The sequence below is a fragment of the Dipteris shenzhenensis genome, chromosome 11, assembly GCF_047967505.1.
Source record: "Dipteris shenzhenensis isolate YYH24624 ecotype China chromosome 11, Dip_SZ_1.0, whole genome shotgun sequence".
NCBI classification, from domain to species: domain Eukaryota; kingdom Viridiplantae; phylum Streptophyta; class Polypodiopsida; order Gleicheniales; family Dipteridaceae; genus Dipteris; species Dipteris shenzhenensis.
Window position 1 is genome coordinate 13,912,865 of NC_141606.1, and position 22,467 is coordinate 13,935,331.

At 40.8% G+C, this 22,467-nt stretch overlaps 1 protein-coding gene across 2 annotated transcripts; it reads left to right on the forward strand.

Moving 5' to 3' along the window:
• Window positions 1-2,865: 2,865 nt before the first annotated feature.
• EMB2795 (condensin complex subunit) lies at window positions 2,866-10,528 on the forward strand. Of its 2 annotated transcripts, XM_087381703.1 has the most exons (13): window positions 2,867-3,245; window positions 3,511-3,612; window positions 6,937-7,060; window positions 7,479-7,552; window positions 7,672-7,732; window positions 7,836-8,045; window positions 8,145-8,470; window positions 8,608-8,758; window positions 8,846-9,081; window positions 9,241-9,271; window positions 9,372-9,523; window positions 9,605-9,712; window positions 9,860-10,527. In XM_087381703.1, exons 1-13 carry the CDS (start codon window positions 2,985-2,987, stop codon window positions 10,085-10,087), a joined length of 2,064 nt encoding a protein of 687 aa, XP_087237829.1. In that variant the 5' UTR covers window positions 2,867-2,984; the 3' UTR covers window positions 10,088-10,527. The 2 variants fall into 2 exon arrangements, with proteins under 2 accessions (XP_087237830.1, XP_087237829.1); XM_087381704.1 differs by lacking the exon at window positions 9,605-9,712 and having other exon boundaries at window positions 2,866-3,245; window positions 9,860-10,528.
• The last annotated feature ends 11,939 nt before the right edge of the window (window positions 10,529-22,467 follow it).

The window sequence follows — 22,467 nt, forward strand, 5'->3', positions numbered from 1 at the left end:
TAGGACATCGAGACGCTCGTCTCAGCTTACTGTAAGATTCATATGCTAGTCGATGAAAAACAACAACAATTGACTAACATGATATTGTAGAAGAGTCCTTTACAAGCGCTCGATGATACTTCCCTAACCATTTGCGAAGATGCAAGCAACAACATTATTAGCCGCATATGAATCTTGCAATTGCTAGATGGCGATTCCGACCTTGATTGAATATCAAAGAGCTATTTATAGTAATATTTTTGAGACAGCAGCAGCATGACTCCATATTGTTTGCGGCACACCTGGGTCACAGGAAAGACATTCATGATCAAGTACATAACTTATAATCATGTCCTACACAGTAAGGCCATAGTTTTGTCAGCGACAATTGACGTTGTAGCATTGCGCTTGACCCGCCTTGCGACAATAGTCCATCATCAATTTGCACTTCCGAAGAAGAACGAGATGTTTCATAGCACAATTTCCAAATTAGATGATCGTTATTCTGTGTTGCTCGCTCTAGAGTACCCTTCTTGCACCAAACTTCATCGAGTGTTTGTGCACACACAAAGAGGACGTGCAACGATATAATGATAATCTACTAAGATCGTAGTTCCCAGCCGCTAACGCATTGCTCCTTTCACCTCCCATCTTGAAGTGGTGCAAGAAGGGTACTGACATCCAGTAGAGAAGAGCATGGTTTCCAAAATCTATGTATGTGGCACATTGTTCCTTTCACCTCCCGGTGCAAAGAAGGAAAATGACATCCAAAAGAGAAGTTTCTAAAATGTATGTATGTGGTGGAGCTTCAATTTTTAGGTTTGCGGATGATGAAAATATTATTGGAAATGAAGTCCTAGTTGAACACATTGAGCATACCTAGTTAAGTGAACAGATAGACCTGAAGATAGTTCAACAATAGACCTGAAGAGAGTTCAAAATGGGAAAGGGCAAACAATCTCCAAAGGAGGTTTCCCAAATTTTTCGCGAGGGCGTAAACCATCTTAAGGGGAAGGGAGTATTTTGTCAACCATAATCATGGAGCCTTAGGTTTGGTTATGATGAGCTATAAACTGTTCAGAGGGCTATGAAATGGAATAAAGGCACTTGGACACTGCGCAAGATGTTAGCATGGCATATGGGCCACATGTACAATACAAATAATGAGGTGGCATCTTCCACAACTTAGTAACATGGAAAATAACCACATGGGCATGTCGATAGGTGACATGGCAAAAAGCATTATAGATGGTGTGGAACAAATGCCACATGGCATATCAACCCCAAGTTGGCACTTGATTGGCTATAGATTAGCTCCAAGTTGGCCTGCTCAATTTTGATAAAGAGTTAGATTGCCAAGCACTACCCATTGCATGGGCTATGTATAATGGGACCCTCAATCACACACAAGTCACACCAAGCTAGCTCCTGATCCTACAAGAGATCATTGGTGTCTTGCAATCTATCAGAGGTGGAAACTACCATATTCCAATCCCCTGCAAACAGTGTATGAGGGCGCAAAAAGCTCACCCGCAGAGATTCCTACAGTTTAGCATGCTCTGAGGAAGTATTTGGAGCGTACATTGAAACGAAGGTGACCATTCTATCAATGCAAACAGAGGCAATGACAAAAAAGCCTTGCGTATCTTGAGCTATAAAGGAGCGCACTAGAAGGGCAACTCCTCCACAACCACACACTGAGCAATTTGTAAAGGCTAAATAACCTAGAATAGAAAGATCCCAAAGCCAGAAGGTCCAACCTTAAGTTCTTGAAGGGCGCAAACTTGAGGACAAATTCTACAGACAACGGAGGACACAAATGAGAGCTTCCACTGAGCGCACATTCCAACTAATGAGACCAACTATCCTTTGATCCCGCATGGGATCAATGGCCAAACATAGTATCTCTATCATCCTCTAAGAGCTCCAGAAGCGATGCATAGAGGTTAGTGAAAGAAGACTTCCATTGTGCCGTGCCTTTGCCTGGTCTAAAAGACCTTGGTTTTGGTACCCGAGAAGGCACCACTGCATTTGCATGAGAATTTTCCATGTGGTGGTGTTTAGAGGATGCCACATTTTGGGTGCATGCATAACTTGAGCCGCATTCAGGTTACTCTGACCTTGGTTATTGCTACCTTGGTCCGTTCTGACTCCTTGAGCTATGACAAAAGAATTCCGTTGATAGACAATGTGTTCCGCACCATGACCAACTTGCTGGACCTGTTGAGCGGCTAGACACTGAGGTTGAGGTGATTGAGACTTGACAATCGCAGGTGCGCTTGAACATGAAGGCTCATCATGAGAAAAGGTGTGCTCGGGCAAGATGGGTAGAGTGTTAACATCAGACGGCGGATGCTGATCATCCTTCTGTGGATGGTTGGGACATTGACGAGCAAAATGGCCACTCTGCTTGCATTGATAGCATGTGTCAGGAAATGCACCAACAGAAACTTGGAGTAATATCTCCTAACCATTAGAAGTAGACACACACACCACCTTTAAAAAAAAACACCCCACAAAAAACAAGGTGAATGATAACAAATCATTCATAAGGCTTGCCTGAGATCCAAATAGCGAAAGAGGGTGGAGATGATGAATTGATAGTGATGAGTGAGACGAAGAAAGAGAGAGAGAGGGGGGGCTAAAATATCATGTGGATCAATAAAAAATGGAGAATTTTTGAAACTAAAAATTGGCTATTGTAGCTTCTTATTGAATGGCCTTCACGTAAGACCTACCTATGGAAGGCCAAAAATTGGCTATTTTAGCTTCTTGTTGAATGGCCTTCACCTAAGACCTACCTATGGGAGGAAAAAGAAACACACACAAGAACACAAGAGGATTTTGAAAATTTGAAAGGGGGAGGGAGGAAGGGGGGAACGGTCATCTTCTTCTTCTTCATCTTCATCATTTTCATCTTTTTCTTCTTCATCAGACTTGAAGAAAAAACAGAAAAAACAGCCATGGCCTTCTACACTCCCTGCCTGTAGCTCCTCGCCATCGCCATGCTCCCCTCCAAACTCAAAACCCCCCTCAAATCCCGTACCCTCTCCCCTCGCCTCCACCTCCTCAGCCCCAACAACGATGATTTCGAACGCGCCCAGGCCCGTGCCGCCCGCGCTGCTGCTCAGCGCCGCAAGTCGCTTGTTGGCCTTGACAGCTCCGCCCTTTCCAGGCTTGGCTTGTCTGCCCAGGGGGACGACGTCCTTAGCAAAGATCAGATCCTCGATCTCTTCCAAAACTGCATCAAGCTCTCAGCGGAAAATGTACTGCAAGCTAATTGAATTGCTACCCTTGGCTTTCGCGATTTTTTCGTTTGTTGCGAGGAGATGAACCAAATTCAGTATTTCCCAATGAAAGCAATCATCTAGTGCTTTCTGTGCTTCTGGCTAGTACGCCAATTTGCACTTCCATGACCACACGTCAAATGAGAAAATTCCTTTAGTGTTTTCTGTGCTTCTGGGTATCTATCTAGTCCAAGCTTCACTCTAGTGTTAGTTGTTTATGTGGCCGTTTTATCGTTGCTGTCAGAAAATAAACCAACGCAATACTTGGGAGCTACGCTTGATCGACCACATAAGCGAGATCGTGAAAGCTGACGAGGGGGACGACGTGGAGACCAATTTTCAGAAGGTGAGCCTACTGTATTCCCTGTCGAATTGCTTTATGAAACTGTTCCTTTTCTGACGAAAGTGAGCTCCTTGCCCGATTTCCCTTCGAGACCATTAAAGTTAAGCAAGCGCAAGGCACATTGGTTGTAGACATAAGTGTTTCAAAGGAGGCACCTCGAAAATTGGTGGATTTGAAGCTATATCTTTGGCGACGCTCAATATGGGTCACTAGTTCTATTGCCTTTTCACGAAAACTTGAAATCAGCCTTACGAGACCAATTTTTACGTTCCGACTCATGATTGTGGGGACCAACAACGTTTAAGATCATGCAATGTCATATGCATGCCTTCAGGATACCACGTGACCATCCAAATCGCAAGAATTTTGTCTAAATCCGTTGAAATCTGTGAGCCCATGCACATGTTGCGGGTCGCTCACGGGCTTTACCAACGCAGGTCGGTCCCAATTCAATTTCCTATGGCAGAGAGTGGATGATGACGTGTGATCAGAGGCGTAGCCGGACAAACTTTCCATGGACTCTGATACAACATGATAAACGTGCACCTTATGTTATTGGCGATGGGCTACAGAACTCAACCAGATGGGTGGTGGATTGGTATCGTTATTTTGAACAGATCCCATAGCTCCATGGTGCAACTGGATAAGCCCTATAGTATTCAGTGGCCGTATCCTCAGCCTCATTATAGGATATAACATTGCCGATACCCAAAGGAACAATCAGGTGAGGACTCGTTGAAGAGTCCACGGCCGAGCAGGATGAGGAAAATACAGAACAGGCTAGGAGGGCACAAAGAAGGCGCGTCTAGACATTGGAGCACAACCTTGGTAACCCGCAGTAACTGTAATTGGTAGCACCTACTTGGATTTGCGTACAGGGACAGCTGTAACTGCAGCTATTAGTACAGTGCAAGGAGATCAACAGGGTTCATTGTTGAGGGAGCTGTGGAAGCTCTATAATGTTGACATGCAGCCGAGATTTTAAACATCTTTACATGGTGAAAGGGGTGGGCCACAACAATGCCTTGCAAGGCCTAGATGAGGTCCTTGAACTTGAATTTCAAAAAACAACAGCAGTTAGTACAGAGCGTGTTTGTGAATCATATCGAGCACAATGACAACACGGTTAGCTATCAGGTAAGACCTCCCAAGTTGGCCACGGATTACACCAGCCAAAAGCATCATAGTGCTGTCTCCAATGATGTGACAACGCGTAGTGCAATAGATGCAGGCTGAGCAAGTGGGAGTAAGAGCACCTCCACATTATCAGATCACATGAGCAGTCAGCTGACAAAGATTCTAGAAATAAAGCTATTGGGTAGAACATAGGGGGAAATATGGGGACGATGAGGCCCATACTAAGATGCTAGCATAAGAAAAAGAGCACACATTGGTAGAAGCGTTGGAGGCAGAGGAGAGATCAGCAGAGTGAAGCAGTTGAGGAGGTCAAGGCCTACTTGGAGCTGAACCTGCAAGATAAGCAGCAAAGTTGTGCAAAGCGGAGGAAGTCATTGGAACCCTCTATCAATGTAACAATGAGGATGAGGCTAGGGATTTTCAAAGAGGTTCACAAAGAGAGGGAGAAGCTCAAGGAGGTCTTGCAGGGGCTGATGATGACCACGATGCTCTTCGGGCAGAGGGATATATCTTGGATTAATGTCTCCTAAATTTGAAGAGTATGATGTCATCGCAAAAGCAAAGGCAGGAATTGGTCTAGCAGAGGAGATTGCTAGACTCCAGAATAACAATTAATAAGCTAGACTCCAGAATAACAATTCATAAGATCAGATTAAGACACCAAATCATCAAATGTGGAAGGTGAAGGCAAAAGCTAATAAAGGTAGATGTAGAGGACAGGAAGGAGGCAAGCAAGATAAAGAGAGAGAGGACACCAAATCATCAAATGTGGAAGGTGAAGGCAAAAGCCAATAAAGGTAGATGTAGAGGATAGGAAGGAGGCAAGCAAGGTAAAGAGAGAGAGTACAGAGAGAGCTGGCACAAGGAGATGCTATATAAACTATATCATAGCCTCGCCGCTTACTAAATGAGGGCCTATTCACAGGGGCTCCAAATGCATGGATAAATGTCCATTGAAGCTGGTAAAGGAATGCAAGAACCAGGCATGAGTAATTGAACAAAGAGACCTTGATGACAATCACCACAAATACCACAGCGACCAAGCAGGAAAGGCCTTCATTTGCATAGTTTGCAAGGAATAGAGCTCTTGGAATGAAACGTTTTGATATGAGCTTTTAGTTGTTCATCCAATTTTTGTCCCTTGTCTTCCCAGATATTATTTTGCTCCTCCAAAGTAAACCTCATTGATAAATATCGATCTCTTTTCCGTGCCTTTGTCCTTGGGATTTACAACAAAACCATACATGTGATGGAGTTACCTGTAGATAATCTACAGGACCTCATCAAGCTTCATCATCATCCAAGAGGGGTTAATATGAATTGAGAGATGGTAGGATGCATAAGGAGATTAGACTTTAGTGCCTCTCATGTTGCAGCTGGAGTGGCATGTCCCATGATTAAAGAAGCAGGCTTACTTGGTGAAATATGTTCAGGCACCGTAGGGTTTACTGCTTACAAGTTATTTAATATAATAAAGAGGTGGGAATTGTGGAATTGAAACCACCACACACTGAAGCATGGCGCTTCCTGAAATTCACTGCGAACATTAGTATCACTCAGACAAAGGATGACCTACGTGAGTTCCATTTACACTTGACTTGTGTATTGAGCAGGCATATAAATAGCATTAAATGCCGAAAGTGTTGGCACGGAGTCTAGCTACAAGTTTGAGCGTGAAGAAAGAACTGTATATCCATGCTTTTGATTCCAACCAGATGCCTCCAAGAGAGATGACTGGGATATTCGATAGAGTGCAATACTTATAGTGCCACTTTGTCAGCCACTTCAGCAACTGGTTGAATTTCAGCTCCTGAAGTGGCCAAATATGTTTCTATTGCTCTCACCATCTTCGTAGTTTGTTGCATAAAGTGACATGCGAGGTTACTGCAGGCATAACACCATACCATGGGGAACACTAGAACCAGTTGCAGGTTACTGGTCCCTTTTACCCTAAGCTGATTGTTTTACAAAAGTGTAAATACAAAAACAATGAACCAAAAATTTTGCACACCATACTCAATGGGAGCTGAGGGATATAAAATCGGGCTTGATAGTAAGGTTGCATGTCAAAACATTTATAAACTGACTGCTCTATGCATGTGGGTGCTGTTTTCCTTTTCTATAGGCGACTGAAATTTGATTAGTCAATATATTTGTTGATCCAGGATTGAATTGTGCTTCAATTTTCAGGCAAGCTGCATGTTGGAGGCGGGTGTAAAGATTTATGCTTACAGAGTTGACTCAGTGCATTCAGAAACTTTTAAAGTCCTTGGAGGACTGAACCGCACAGCAGCTGATGAAGAAGAAAATGTTGGTGAGTATATCCTTTGATGTTTATTGGGCACTTTGATTATTTATCCAAGAACCCCAGATTTGATCAATTACTTTACTGAAATAAGTGGGAGCTATCTGAGAAGTGTGAGTATGAATAATATAGTAACTATAGTTATAATTGAAGGAAGGTGTGTAAAGTTGGTATTGACTAAGGATAGTTAACTTGAGAGTGGGCTGCAAATACGATACATCATTCAGCAGCAAACAAACCCAAAGTTTTGATCAAATGACTTTAGTAAGCAGTAATCTCTCATTTGAAAAAGTTCCCTTTGAATTAAGTCTTATTAGCATGTCTGCAGCTTCTTGGGCATCTTCACAAAAGAAAATCTTAATTGGATTCTAGGCCCCTTCATGTGGAGCCCTCAATCATTCAGCTGTTTTTCTGTCAAAATCTGCAGACAATGGCAGTCATCAGAGTGCTGATGGAAGCGAAGAAGATAATGGAAATAAAAAGAAGGATGTTATGAAAAAGGTATGCATGTAGTATCTCTAGATCAGAGAAGGATAGGATTCAGGGACTGCAAACTTTGTTTTTCTTCAGCAACATTTTACTTCAGAAACATTTTAAAAATGTTCATTTATTATGAGCAGGCATCCACCTCTTCAGCGACGTTGGAGTCCTATGAGGCCCTAAACGTGAAGAAATTTGATGGTAGGGTTTTAAAGAACCATCACTATGAATAAGGTTTTTTTCAGCTGCATAAGAGTTACCAATGAGAATTTCTGCCTATGTTTGGCACATGGCTATTTTGCAGTTGCATTCACAGTTGATCCTCTTTTCAATCAGACATCAGCCCAGTTCGATGAGGGTGGTGCAAAAGGCCTTCTGTTGAATAGTTTAAGTGTATACAGTGGTTGCGCAATAGTGTTTGATTCAAATGAAATACCCACGAAAAATATAAAACGTGTTACAGCCTATGACTGTTCAGCTGAATCAGTTCTTATCGATCTGTCCTGCATCAAAGGTGAGCCATAAGTGCCCATGAGCAACGATCTGTGCACATGTAGTGATTCTAAATGTTATTTCTTATATGTCTCAATGATTAATGTATATCCTTTTCCAGATTGCTTTCAGAAGCTCAAAGAAGACATTAAAGTGGTGACAGAAATCTCCCCAACACTACGAGATATTGTAAAAGTGCTGGGTGATCCGTTTCGGGCAGCAGCTGAGTTAGAAGAAGCTAGAACAACTGCAGATCTCAATACTGCTTTCTATAATGATAACCAGATGAGTGTGCATGGGCAAGAAGAGATGGGTGACGTTTTTGATGAAACTGAGCCAGATCATTATGATGAAAACCATGAGCCAGGCCTTGATGAATCACCTACAAGGATGAATTTAGACTGTGCTACATGGGATTCAGATCTCACTGGACAAGAAGACAAAGAGGTAGGGATGAGGCTGGTCGTTGTTCAATACTTTCCAATTGGAATATGCACAAATTAAAGCTTCCTTCCAGTTTGTTGTATTCTTTGCTACTAGTAAGACTTCATTGCAGTGTGAATGCTGGCTGGTTGTCTTATCAGGATAACGTTGATTTTCATGAGGCAAGCAGCATAGAGGATAATGCGTCATTGGGTACACATTTGGTGAACTGGATAACTGCAGGACTTGACTTTCCATCTAAGTCCAATGCCTGGGCGGGTCCAGACCACTGGAAGTTCAAAATAACTCAAGGTAATTTTTTGTGCTTTTGAACAATGATGCTTCGTTTTGCTTGTCATTCTCAGTTTCAATTCCTTTTGTGTTGGTTCACTGTGACAGAGAATCGGAAACAGCCATCAATCAAAGTTGCAGAGAAGAAAAAAGTGAAAAGTGAGAAGTTTTCAATCGATTTCCTGCACCCTCCTAAAATTGACATGTCGGCATTTGCTCCTGTGCCTGATCCAAGATCCTTGAGTATGCCACAAAACAATACCTCTCTTAGGACTCTTCTGCCAGAGGACTGCCATTATCAAGCGGAAGACCTTGTAAGGCTGTACCTGCAGCCATCAGTCATGGTAATTCTTCTAGAACTGTCCAAGGTTTTGCAACGTTGTCTGATGCCCTTTTCTTCAACATGAAGGTTCCCCTACTGGCATATTTAAAGAAAATGATGATCTTCCCAGACAGATTTTGGTGCTATTTATGTTATTAATACTTTATTCCCCGTATTTCAGTGCATCAATCAGAAGGGTGTAAGAAAAACAGGTAGTTCTTGCACTTCCCTGCTTAAATTCACTTTCATATACTGTAAAAACAACTCAATGTTTGCTCTCATGTGATGCTGTAACCATGTCTTTTGCTTCAGAAGTCACGAGGGCAAAAAGTCATGCGTTTGAAACAATGGAGATGCAGTGGGATAACAGCTACACTGATGGCGTTGATGATTGTGATGATGAACCTATCCACAGTGATGTGGAGGACCTTGAAAATGAAGGGATGATTCCACAACCACGGAAGGTAGACTAGCTCTTTTGTATATGTTTGTTTTTGAAAGTGTCTGTACAAGTTCAGTGTTGATGATAAATAGAGTATTTACAGGTGCAAAAAATTGAGGTGAATTATGATAAAATGTCCAAACAAATTGATGTGCGAGCCCTGAAAGAAACCCTATGGCAAAGCATGCAAGAAATGCCATTGTCAAACGAGGTCAGCTTTGTGCTTTGACTGATGATAAGTTGCAGACTTCTCAAGAGATTGACTAAATCTTTGTGCATGGGACCTCCTTTTAAGGCATGAAATTAAGTTTCTACTTTTGCAAATGATTCTATGCTTACAGCAGCTGAAATGTTTCAGGATTCACCTGGGCGCGTTGTGTCTTTCACAAGTTTGCTCAAAGAGCTGCCATCGGACTCTGGGGTAGCTACATTCAGTGATATGTCAGTACATTTATGCTTCATTTGCTTGTTGCATCTTGCAAATGAGCACAGTCTACGCATTGAAGACTGCACGAGTCTTAACGAGTTATATATTCACAATATCAAAACGGATAAATGTGCTTCAGAGGTCATGGATGGTTTATGACTATTCAGTGTACAATATAATCACACAGTGAGCTACATAAACACACTAATCTGTGACTTCACCTAGGACACAATTCCTTTGCTACAAGCCATACTTGCAAGCATGTATAATATACTACACAGAAAATGTATTTGGATTTGGGTTTTTCCATGCTGGCAAAATCCAAGAGTAGGTTTGAAAGAGCAAGAAATCAGCCATGGTGATGTAATTGGCTGCTGCTTCAATTCTACAATGGGTCCTGTCAGCGAATGCCAAAGACTTCATATATCTATCAAGTGAGCCTCGTCTAAGAGATGCTGTTCAATGTTTCCTCCACCCGTTTCTGCCCTTGTGTCACACAGGTGTCTTATCAACAACTGGTTGTTTGTTATCGTCACATCAAAATATTTAGTGTTCATCTAAAATGCCAACTTAAGTAAAAAGAATCAGGACATGATTTGAGATTATTATAGAGATATTGTATGCTGTTAATGTGCCCTTGTAAAGGGGTCAAGGCTTTTGTACTTTTAGCAAAGCTCCCAAAAAATTAGTTGAGTGAGATTCATTGACATCTCTAAAGGTTTTTTCCCCTTGAACATATCTAGAGTTTTGAATAGTATAATGTCATTAATTTTAATTCAATATTGAGTTTCAAGTTGTAGATCTTTGTGAGGAAAGGTTTGAGTTGTTCACTCATGTCATTGGTATATGTGCAAATAAGAGTTTATTTATGGTAGAGCCAATCTTGAATAGGTGCCCCTAACATTCAAAAAATCATATTAATTAATTAGTTGGAGGAGGGGGGCAAAGGGGAGTGGTATATGATGGCAAAATATTTAAGCATAAGGGGGGAGGGGGGGCAATAATTAGTCTCACGTGGGGAGAGCTTGAATTAAATAAAAGGGGGGGGGGGAGGGGTGGAGGGGCATTAAAGAGGGAGGGACGTGAGATTGTGACGAGGGGAGAACCCACTTATGAAAGGCTTACGCTTGGGAAAAGAAGGTTTTGGGTTTGAATCTCAGTTTTGGGTTCTTGAACACTTGGGAAGCTCCCCTTAGACATAGTCTATGCATAAAATAAAGTAAGCTATGGAGGGACATAGGTTAATTAATGCATGAATAAATTAAGCCATAGAAAAGCATAGGTTAATTAAAGTATAAACTAAGGTGCAGTAGGTTGCCTAAGGGGAAAGGTAGAATGAAGGATGAAATCTATAATAAGTTGATTTAAATTAACAATGTTTTAAATTATAATGAAGAAAGTATGTTGAGAATATTTGAATTGTTATTATATGAATGCAAAAGTGATAATGTTAATGCTTGGAAGATTGAGAACATTATTGTTGAATTAGAAATTGTATATTAAGGAAGATGTTATTGTACTCCCTATAGATGATTGCACAAAGATATTACAAGAATGGATAATAAAAGATATGAATTGCATTATGCACATTTGAACATGGAGTTAGATAAATGATATTGTTATTTAAATGGAATTGTTTCGCTTCAAGTTTTTGGAGCTCGTAGGGTTTCCTTTTAGTTTATTGTAACCCTTTGAGCTCGATGTTGTGTCCATCCGTGCAATGTACTGATGTTTTAAGTTATTCGTTTCCATTTTATTCAGAGTTGTTGCTAGGACCTCTGTATTGAAGTGTTTCTCAAATGGTGTGTACCTATGGACATCACTGACCATTTTAGGTGGTGGGTTAGTTTTGTGTCGTTTCAGACATCTTTCAATGTCAACAATATATTTTTTGCCACTTTGTAGACAAGTGATGCAATAGATAAAATTTGTTACTGATGTGGTATTGTTGCTTGACATGCTAGGTTCTTTATTTGTGTTGCCTATCCATACAATGGAAGAAAGTATGAGTGAAAGTTAAAGTAATTATATGGCAAAATATAATTGGAAAGAATGCTTTCTATTTGTGGAGTGGTTTATTTTGAGCAGTCTAGCTTTTTGGTTTTGGGAAGATTAGTGTTGATGTTCCATAGTATTTCTCTGCGAATTTTGGGTCCACTTTGTATACTATCTTGTCAATGGTTACTAGCCATTGGCCCTGTTGTAGATCGTACGCATCCTTGAATTGCTGTGATATGCTGTCAGCTGCTCGCTTGTTCAGATTGGCAAGCTCTTCAAGTTCAACATTGAACCCAAAGTACAGAATTGTTATGCAAAAGATCTATATTCCCTTGGTATGTTTATGAAGTATCACTTGCACTTTTGTGCAGGGTAACAACTCATTTATGGGCTCTTGTCCATTAGATAATTTTTGAATAATGTGCTTTATTAACCCATCTGCGAGTTCGTTGCTTCCTCTTGGTTTATCTTGCCAGAATTTGCGTTACTTTAGCCATCAAGGGATGTATTGCTTGTACGACTCAAATCCAAAGATACATTCTTGTGGTCGTATGCTTGCTACGTTTGCTTTTCTCATTTGTTTATCGCTAAAGAAAATCTTGCTCTCTTTTGGGCACGCTCTTCTTTATTGATTTTTTGTATAGCTTTTTGTTTTAATTATTGGGAACACTGAAAATGAAGTGAATGTATGAATAAAATTGTAGAATGATGCTAAATAGTCTAAATTACTGAGAAAAATAATTAATGCATTATACGTATCTCTTTTGTGTTGGCCATTTTTGTAGAAAGAGGCATGCCTTTCGTACGATCTGGAAAAGGAAATAGTGACCAAGTTATACATAGACGGAATCTAGTATGTTAGGTTTAGTTTAGAGCATAGGTTTGAGAATAGTATGCTGAACTATATAATTAGCCGTATAATTATTAAAAATACCGTATCAAGTAATGGATGGTGAATGGATATTACCTTTTTTAATTACATTGTGGGTATAGTATATGAGGCATGGGCACGAAGTCGGCAGGTTTTATGCTACACAAGATATGAAGATGTCGTCGGCTCATCACTCGAGAGAGCATGGCGTATGCCAATCCTGGAGCAAATGATTCACATATGACGATCAACATCTTCCTATGTAGTGTCAAGCCTTGTGACTTGTGTCCAGTTATTGCATACGCAAGCCTAATTGGAAATGCTGTATTGTGGTACCACGTGCCGTTCAAGACCTTGCATGTATGCTTTGAGCATCTGAGTGTAATAGGCTTGCCTGTGGAAGCGTGAATCTTTGTTAATATGCATGTTGTTTCGTGCCACCCTAGGCTACGAATAGTTGCTACTGCTCCATTGGCAACTCCTATTGTCAAATTGATGATTCTAGCAGTTGTCAGCTTCTTTTCCTTACCATTAGCAACATCCCTTATGCCCTTCTTAGTAAAGGATGAATTTCACCTTGGTTTGCCAAATGTGAAAGTCTTCTCCATAAAACTTATAAATTTTTTGAGTTGCCGAGAGGGTCTTACCCACAAGTAGGGCAATTTCTACTCTCTTACAAGGGCTAGATCAGATAGAAAACTATGCAAAAAATTTTGAAAAAGTGAAAGACCCCAAATGTTGAGTTGACCATTCAAGCATGAAGAACCAAAAACTGTCAAAAGTAGCTTGCAGAGACAAGAGCAACTTGTAGGTCTGAATTTGCATAGCTGCAAGATCAATTGAAGGGGATTTTTATGCAGAAATGAAGGACATATATCAAAGAGTATCCTCAACCATTGACATCATCTATGAGATCACTTGGATGTACCTTGATGCTTATATATTGGGCCTTCTACTCTTGAATAAACAACTCTCTTTTCCATAATCTTGTGTCTCCATCATGCTCCAACATTTGATGTCAGAGCCTCTGTACCCTCTTTGAGCCTCTAGACCTCCATTATGTGACGTCTTCATCTTTTTCTCCACTTCGCCCTTCTTCTCCATTTTTCCTCCTTTCTTCCCCAAATTTGTGAGTGCTAGTTCTCCCTCATCTTTCAGCCATTGCCCACCAAACTTGGCTAGTATTTTCTGCTCATGTAGATCCACTTTCACCTCAAAGGAAGTAGAGCAATCTCCCATCTATGCCTTGTTGCCACTATTACTACATGGCAAAGTTTTGATTCATGATATGGCCTGCTCCGACACAATTTTGCCAAACCCTTTTAGATGTTATTGGGAAATGGTATGAGATCCTTGTTGTTCAAATTTGAGCTCAAATAATTGACTGGTTGAAGAGAAATCATCAAAAAACCAGTCGGGATTCAAGCATTTGTACCGGTGACCTAACGCACAATTTTGCCCATCAGAAGCCATCTAGCTCCTTGATTCTCTTAATCCAATCCCTACTAGAACCTTCGACCACCTAATCTAGTCACACCAACCACACACACATACAATGTGGAAACACACTAACTCACATGATCACACTCCACCATAGCTATCCTTGACTTTGTAACCCATACAATGATAAATGCCATGGAACATATGTTGTCCCAACACACAATAGCAGTAGTAGTAGCAGGGGAAGGTTAGACTAGACAACTAGGCAAAACCATGACATGGCTGATGAGATGTTAGATGCCATTCAAAAGTATAGAGTAACACATATTGCTGTGGTACCACACATCCTTAGGCAAGTTGCATCATAGATAGCTACAATCTGTCATCTCTTGAAACCTCTTGCTAGCTCATCTCTCTTTTTGGTCCTTTGCATAGCCTAGTGGACAAAAGAATGTGCTACTAATTTGATTGATGATTAAAAATTGCATGTGAACTAAGCATAGATGCTCCACATGCAAACTAACTGTGGGAAAAATCCCACTATTTTTGGGGTGAATCTAGCCATGTAACGATTAACGAAAAAGTTGCCCACTATCAAAGAGAGGGGTTAGTAGGGCCTGGTATGTGGGTTTATCTAGATAGTCTACTAGTTAGGGAATTCAAGCAAATTGACTCCTCTCCTTCACTATAGCTTGGGTGCCTCGTCCCCTTTGATCCCACAAGATGAGATCAACTGAATCATATGGTTGGATCTACTCTTGGTCTACATGTCACAAACTACTCTTGTATCATATGGTTGGATCTACTCTTGGTCTACATGTCACGAACTTGGGGTGGAGACCACAAGTTTCCCATCAAGATCTAGTTCTATCATGACCATTTTTAGAGAGTATCAGGGGATGGAATGATTATCTAACCCTAGTACCTAGATGATAGACGAGGCTCTCATGTAGTTGCCCAATCTATTATGAGATTCGTTGGATGATATCATTGTCTCATTCAGGAGGGGGCACAGCTTTGGGACACTCTCTTTGCTCTCCACTTCCATGACCAAGTCCGTGTTGGTCTCTATCTGATTGAGACACAATGACACAGAGAAACTCTATAAAGATAAATCAGACAACAAGAGGTGAGAATGCCAAAGGAGATAGAGATAGATCGAGCATAGTGACATGTCACAAGTTTCTATGCAGTTGAGTCAACCCGAAGACAGAGAAGATGCAGACTAGAGACATAGAGACATGATGCAAAGAAAGACCTGAGAAAAAATGATGGAGGTCCAGCCCATCTCAACCCTATTCAGAAAGGATCACTAGAGTCGACTTGTCACTCTTGACATGGCTCAATGAACATAGAGATCATGAAGACCACACCCCACATTGCATCATGAGATGACTCAGTAGAGGGATATATGGGAGATTCGCGCATCCCACCAAAGATCTACCATGGCACTAGGGTCATAGATGATGCTTGATCCTACCTTTAGCATCTCATGATTTTTGAGATTTGAATTCTCTTGTATTGAGTACTACATTTCAGTTTCTTAGTCTAGGACCTAGCAAAGGCCTTAGTGAGCCATTGTTATGGATAAAATTGTCTAAGGAAAAAGGCATTAATATGTATGTGTGTTTGTATATGTGGCAATAGCATAATAAAATATGGTGTGCATAGGGCCCAAGGTTGAGGTGGCAGGGCATGACCATGTGCCACTCTTCCATGTAAGAGGACCCATAAGGTGTGTTGTACATAATCCATAATAGTAATATTATAAAATGCAAGGTGGCATGGCTCCTCCATGTGCCACCCCTCCACCTAGGCTGCATTTAGTGAGATATGGCTCAAAGTCCATGGGAGAAGCAATATAAAATAGGTGGAGATGGATATTATATTGAGTTATACCCTCCATATGAGATAGGCCCATGTGAGGGAGGTATAGAAGGACCAAGAGAGCTAGTTAAATAATGGGGAAAGTAGGATGAGGTGGCAAGATTCCTTGTGCCAACCCTCCACTTGTCCTCCTAGATGTTTGAACATATTATAAAATTGGAAAGAGACCAAGGGAGTATCATAGACTTGAGATATGGGGCTTGATTTATGTGGAAAATTGAGGCAAAGGGTTGTCGCACACAATTGAGAGTGCGTACCCACCTAGCCCACATGGGAGACTTTTCCACACACACCATGCATGTGGGAGGATACATTAATGTGGAGAGACCCCCTCTTTTGGCTATAAAAGGAAGGGGCAATTCCTTGATGGGACACGCTCATTCTTGTAAAGCCACCTAGCTAGTATTTTGATATTTCCCTCTCATCCCTTCTTTCCAATTAAGTATGGTTCACTTCCCTTGATGTCTACATCTCAACATTCCTCCTCCTATCATGTTCATGCTTCTCTTCCCCCTCTCCCTTTCCCCTTGTGTCATAGTCTCCCTTTTCCTTCCCTCCACTTCTAATTCCTTTTTCACCCCTAGGACATCCCTTCGCCCTCATGCTCTCCTCTTCTCTATGGCCTTTGAGCGTCGCCATACTTAGTCTATAGCCTCTAGTCTCGATTACTTTTCCAGCTAAAACCATGTGCCCTCAACCCATAGCAGCTTGTGTGAGTTTACTTTTCTGATTCTACCTTGTCTCATAGGCCCACGATGTCTGTTACGAAAATTATATTTTTGATATATCTTGCTTTGAACATTATTATTTTTAGTCGAGTGTGACTATGGCAAAGTACTCCATAGGAGCGCACCAGACGCGGCGGGGGTCCTAGTGGATACTTTGTGTGGTTAGTTGGGGATGCCTGACTAGCTTGTGTTTTGCCATGCTAGATGATCGGTATTGTGGGTGATTCCATGTTAATACTGATGTCGCTAGTGTCATTGGTGTTGTGCTTGATTATTGTGCTTTGAGCATGGCTATGTTGGGTTCGGTTGATTCGATGATTCGTTCGATCAATTGTTAATAACTAATGTAATTAGCAGCTTGAGTACAGGTGATGGAACTCATAGTGAGCATTGGAGTTAATGTGAGGGTACCGATCAAGGTGTCGCACAGTGCATTATATATGGCCATGGGCCAATTTTGTATTTGTTTTATTATTGCAAGTTTGAGTAATATATTTTGTTGAGGACATAATTCATTTTGGGACCTAAGATGGCTATGTAAAGCTAATCCCTCATTTTTGGATAAGAGGGATAATTTTGCCTCCTTGGTGCTTTTATGGAATATCATAAATACTCTAGATGAGGAAACGTGAGCCACTCATCTAGGGGGGGAGATTGTACCCATTCTGATATCGTTTTCATGGTGTGATTGTGTTTCTTCTTCTCCAATTGATTATGTGGTGAATTTGTGTGTTGAAAAGATTACCTTTTGGTTTCAGTGGTATCAGAGCTTTGGTACGCTTTAAGGTTTGGAGAGGGGAAGCTCTCTCTTGAATTGCGCATAGAGAATTCAAGGAATCAAGGATGTGGAAAAAGGGACATTTGAAAAAGTACACACCTCATGAGAAACGAGAAGTTCTCTGCAAATGTAATAGCCTTGCTAGTTTTGCCATCACCTAGAAAGGAGCTAATCGGCCTGTGTATGCATCACGCCGTCATTGCCATCATCCTTGAAGCCTGCACATTTGGAAGCCTTGGGCCATAAACTCTATGCACGGTCGAATTACCTCAAGGCCTCACGGTGTTATCTTGACTGCCCCTTTAGAGACCTTGGAGGTCTCTCTCTCCTTCTGCGTGATTCCGTTCAGGACTTGCAGTCACCCGCAGTATTTTGGTCGACGCACTCGCTCTTGGCTCAGTCATCTAGGTCCGTGCCAACATTGCCTTCATTAAGAACCTAGTGCATTGAGTGCATTGTGCAGCCAGCCATCGCGATTCGTGCATCGCCTCTGTAGGTCTACATCACCATGAGCAACCGTTTTTAGAGACCTTGGAAGTCTCTGATTTTCTTTTGTGCGAACCCTATCTGCAAATGTGCAGACCTACAATCAAGAGTAGATTTATCCCGTGCCATGCTGCATCTAATTACTCTAGCAACCCTCATTGAGTCTTTGGGAATCGATTCCGCCCCGCACGACAGTTCTCTTTTCCCTCAGAATTGGCGACGTCATCCTTGCAGGTTTCAGTGTCCACTGGTCAAAGTTTTCATTTGACTATCTAAAAGGTAAGCAAGCTACGAGGCTAAATAAGATGATCAGAGAGCTCGACAAAGCACGAAGAACATAGCCAATTCTGAACTCTCGAATCAAGAAGGTGTTTGGAACCACGAATCACCAAGCAATTAATTGGAGATCAGTCGAGCGCATAAACAACTACAAGCGACATCATTGGTTACATATCTCCCACTTTAGCCCTTTCCACCTCCGATCAGAGAGCGAGATAAGTGATTTCTTTTGCTTTATATTTCATACACTTAGTATCTTCCGCCATCCATTTCTTACCATACACTCGAATCGCACTTTTTCATCTGTTTAATTCTCATACACTTAGTATCTTTATTCTCCGCTCCCCTTTATTTGTACTTATTGCATTATCAGGGCGCATTAACCACAACCACCCACACTCCAAGAGCAGTTAGATGCACTTCAGGCACAGTTGGCCGATGAGCGTGAGCATAGGGAGAGATTGGAAAAGAAAATCAATGGTAAGAAAAGGAAGAGACATTTATCTGACAATGAGTCATCCGATGATGATTCCGATGACGATACTATTATCAGGACAGTCAAAGCCACACTGAGAGCACAAAATTCGAGGAAGAAGAGTAAGATAAGTAGAAAAGCTTTCTCATTTCAAAATTTTGATGGAAAGAAAGAAGCACGCACTGTCTTGTCTTAGATCAGTCAGCTAGATGATTATTTTTCAGGGGAGAAATTCTCTGACAAAGATAAGATTAAATGTGCTACAAATCATTTAGTAGAGAGTGCTGCACTTTGGTGGAACATCACTAAGTACAGTAAAAGGCGACCAAAATCTTGGAAGTCTTTTCAAAAGCTCATTAAGAGAGATTTCCTTCCCTCACATTTCAAAGCAAAAACTAGACAACAATGGGATACTTTCAGGCAGTTCGATAAGGAAACGATCCCCACATATACTGATAGATTTTGGCAAACGTTGATCCAATTATAATCCTTGGAGAAAGTTAATGAGTGAGATCAACGCAGAAAGTATGTGGCAAGTCTAAAGTCTAAGTTGAGAGCCGAGATTAACATGTTTCATCCTCGCTCACTGAGCTCAGCAATTTCTCTTGCAATGAATTATGAAAGGAAGAATGGGATCCCAAAAGAAGGAAAAGATCCGGAACGGCATGTACCCTTCCATAAGAAAAAGAGATTTGATAAAAAGACCTTCTTTAAATCTAAAAATGGTTTTGTTCCACAGAAGAAAGATTCTTCTTTGAAGCCAAATGGTGGGATTTTTCCAAAGAAAGAAATAAGGTGTTTCAAATGCAATAAGCTGGGACACATAGCCACTGAGTGTCTTGAAAGAAAGAAGATCCCGACGGTGAAAGTGCACATGATTGACGACGAAGCAGCCATTTTGGAAAGAACCTTAGCAAAGCTAAACCTAGAGTCTTTCCCATCTAACTATAAGGTCAAAGCTGCTTTTACCAAAACAAAATACAATTGCACTAGAGAAGTCAAGAATCTTGAAATCTCAATCAAACCCTATAGGGATACATGAGACTTTCTAGTGGCACCCCTACAGGGAGTGGACATCATCTTAGGAATGCCATGGAGGCATCAATACAATCCTAAGATAGATTATGATTCACATCAGATGTGGATTGAGAAGGACAAACAAGAAATATGTCTAAAAAGCTCAATGAGACTTGAGATCAGTCCTTTACTAAACCACACACAAGCCAAAAGAGCAATTAGAAAACATGAGAAGACATATCTTATTTTGGTGAATACGGTTACGGCTACTCAGCCAAACACTAAGCCTACGCACCAAAAATTTCTTTCTCAATTTTTTGATTGTTTCTTTGAGGATTTACCGCTTGGACTACCATGTTCTTGACCTGAAGATCATAGGATAGAAATCCTACTGAGCAATACTCCACCTTGCAAAGCTCCTTATAGAGTCAACCAGCTAGAGCGAAATGAAATACAAAAGCAAGTGAAGGAACTGATAGAGAGAGGATTGATAAGACCCAGCAGTTCTCCTTATGGAGCACCTGTCTTATTAGTCAAAAAAAAAAAGGAAACTATCGAATGTGCATAGACTATCGTGCACTAAACAAAATCATAGTGAAGAACAAATATCCAATCCCTAGGATTGATGATCTTTTGGACAAATTGAAAGGGGCCAAGTTCTTCAGTAAGATAGATCTCAAATCTGGCTATCATCAAGTTCGTATGGTAGAAGAGGATATATACAAGACTGCCTTTAAAATGCAAACGGGACATTATGAGTTTCTAGTTATGCATTTTGGACTAACTAATGCTCCGGCTACTTTTAGTAGAATGATGAACCGAATCTTTCTTAAACACCAAGATTGTGTGGTAGTATTTTGGTGTTTAGCAAAGATGTTGAGGAGCATAAGGAACATCTGAAGCTAGTCTTTTTGCTCTTGAAAGAAAATCGATTGTACATAAATCTTGAAAAGAGCAGTTTCTTTCAAGATCAGATAGAGTATTTGGGTCACATTGTATCCGTCGATGGGATTCGAGTAGACCCAAAGAAGATTGAGTGCATAATCACATGGCCTAAACCCCAAGATATACACGAATTAAAATCATTCTTGGGATTGTGTAGCTTTTACAGAAAGTTTGTCAAGAATTTTGCATACATTCCACATCCATTGACAGACCTTCTTAGAAAAGCTAAGCATTTCTTATGGATTGAGCGTCAAGATAAATCTTTTACAACTTTGAAAGAAGCTCTCACACAAGCTCCTATGTTGCAATTACCCGATTTCTCTAGACCATTCTTTGTAGTTGTAACCGATGCTAGTGGATATGGAATTGGAGCTGTGCTTATTCAAGATGGACATCCAATAGCATATGATGGGAGCTAAGTTTCTTATCAAAACCGATCAGCAAAGTATCAAGCATTTGTTAACTCAGCCACTAATATCCGATAGGCACATCAAGTGGGCATCGTTTATATAGAGTTTTCAGCCCATGATTCAGTATCAACCTGGAAAGGAAAATGTAGTTGCTGATGCTCTTAGCAGAAAGCCAAGTATAAATCACATTACTGTTGTAGAGACCCAGCCTTTTGAAGGTATGAAGAATTCTTATCAAGGGGATCCAGACTTTTCCAATATATGGAACAAAATAGAGAATAACAATTGGAATCCTATGTTGGGCTACTCATGCAATGATGGATACCTCTTTTATCAAAAGAAATTATGCATCACTCGACCCTTTAGACAAATTGTAACGGAGGAAATGCACCAACCACCATATATGGGACATAGGGGAGTGACTGCCACTTTACAAGTGATAGCAAGGGAATTTCATTGGCCTACTATAAGAAAAGATGTGGCTAAATTTGTAGCCAAATGCATCACTTGTCAGAAGATCAAGAGTTACAAAGGCAAGACCCCAGGATTGCTAATGCCTTTGCCTATTCCTACACAACCTTGGGAACAAATATCTATGGATTTCATAACAGGTTTTCCTACTACAGCGAATCAAAATGGTATGATTTGGACGATAATAGATCGCTTTAGTAAGCAAGCTTATTTCATCCCATGCAAGAAGACTTTAACAGCTCAGCAAGCTGCACATTTATTCATCAAGCATATCTTTGTTCATCATGGCTTGCCAAAGACTATAGTGTCTGATCGAGATTCGAAGTTTTGCAGTAATTTTTGGACTGCATTATTTCATAATCTAGGCACTAAGTTAGACTTCTCATCAGCTTTTCATCTAGAATCAAATGGACAAACTGAGGTTACAAACTATACTATTTTGGATATGATAAAAGCTTATGCAGGAAGTCAACCAAAGACTTGGGACAAATACATTCATCTCTTACACTTTGCTTATAATAATACTCCTCATTCTGCAACTGGAAGAGCACCCTTTGAGATTATCTATGGGAAGGTTTTACCTATTCCTATCATACGATTGACCCATAGAGTGGAGGCAGTAGATGCATTTACCCATGACTATCAAAATATTCTCAAAGAGGTTCGAGAAGCCATTGCAATCGCTCAAGAGAAGTACACAAAACAAGCTAATAAGAAACAAAAAAACATGCTTTTTAAAGAAGGCGATTATGTA

Coding starts and splice junctions, on each gene's coding strand:
- EMB2795 (XM_087381703.1), top strand. CDS start 2,985: ATGCTCCCCTCCAAACTCAAAACCCCCCTCAAATCCCGTACCCTCTCC. Junction 7,733..7,835: donor AAACGTGAAGAAATTTGATG/GTAGGGTTTTAA, acceptor GCTATTTTGCAG/TTGCATTCACAGTTGATCCT. Junction 9,272..9,371: donor GAAGGGTGTAAGAAAAACAG/GTAGTTCTTGCA, acceptor CTTTTGCTTCAG/AAGTCACGAGGGCAAAAAGT.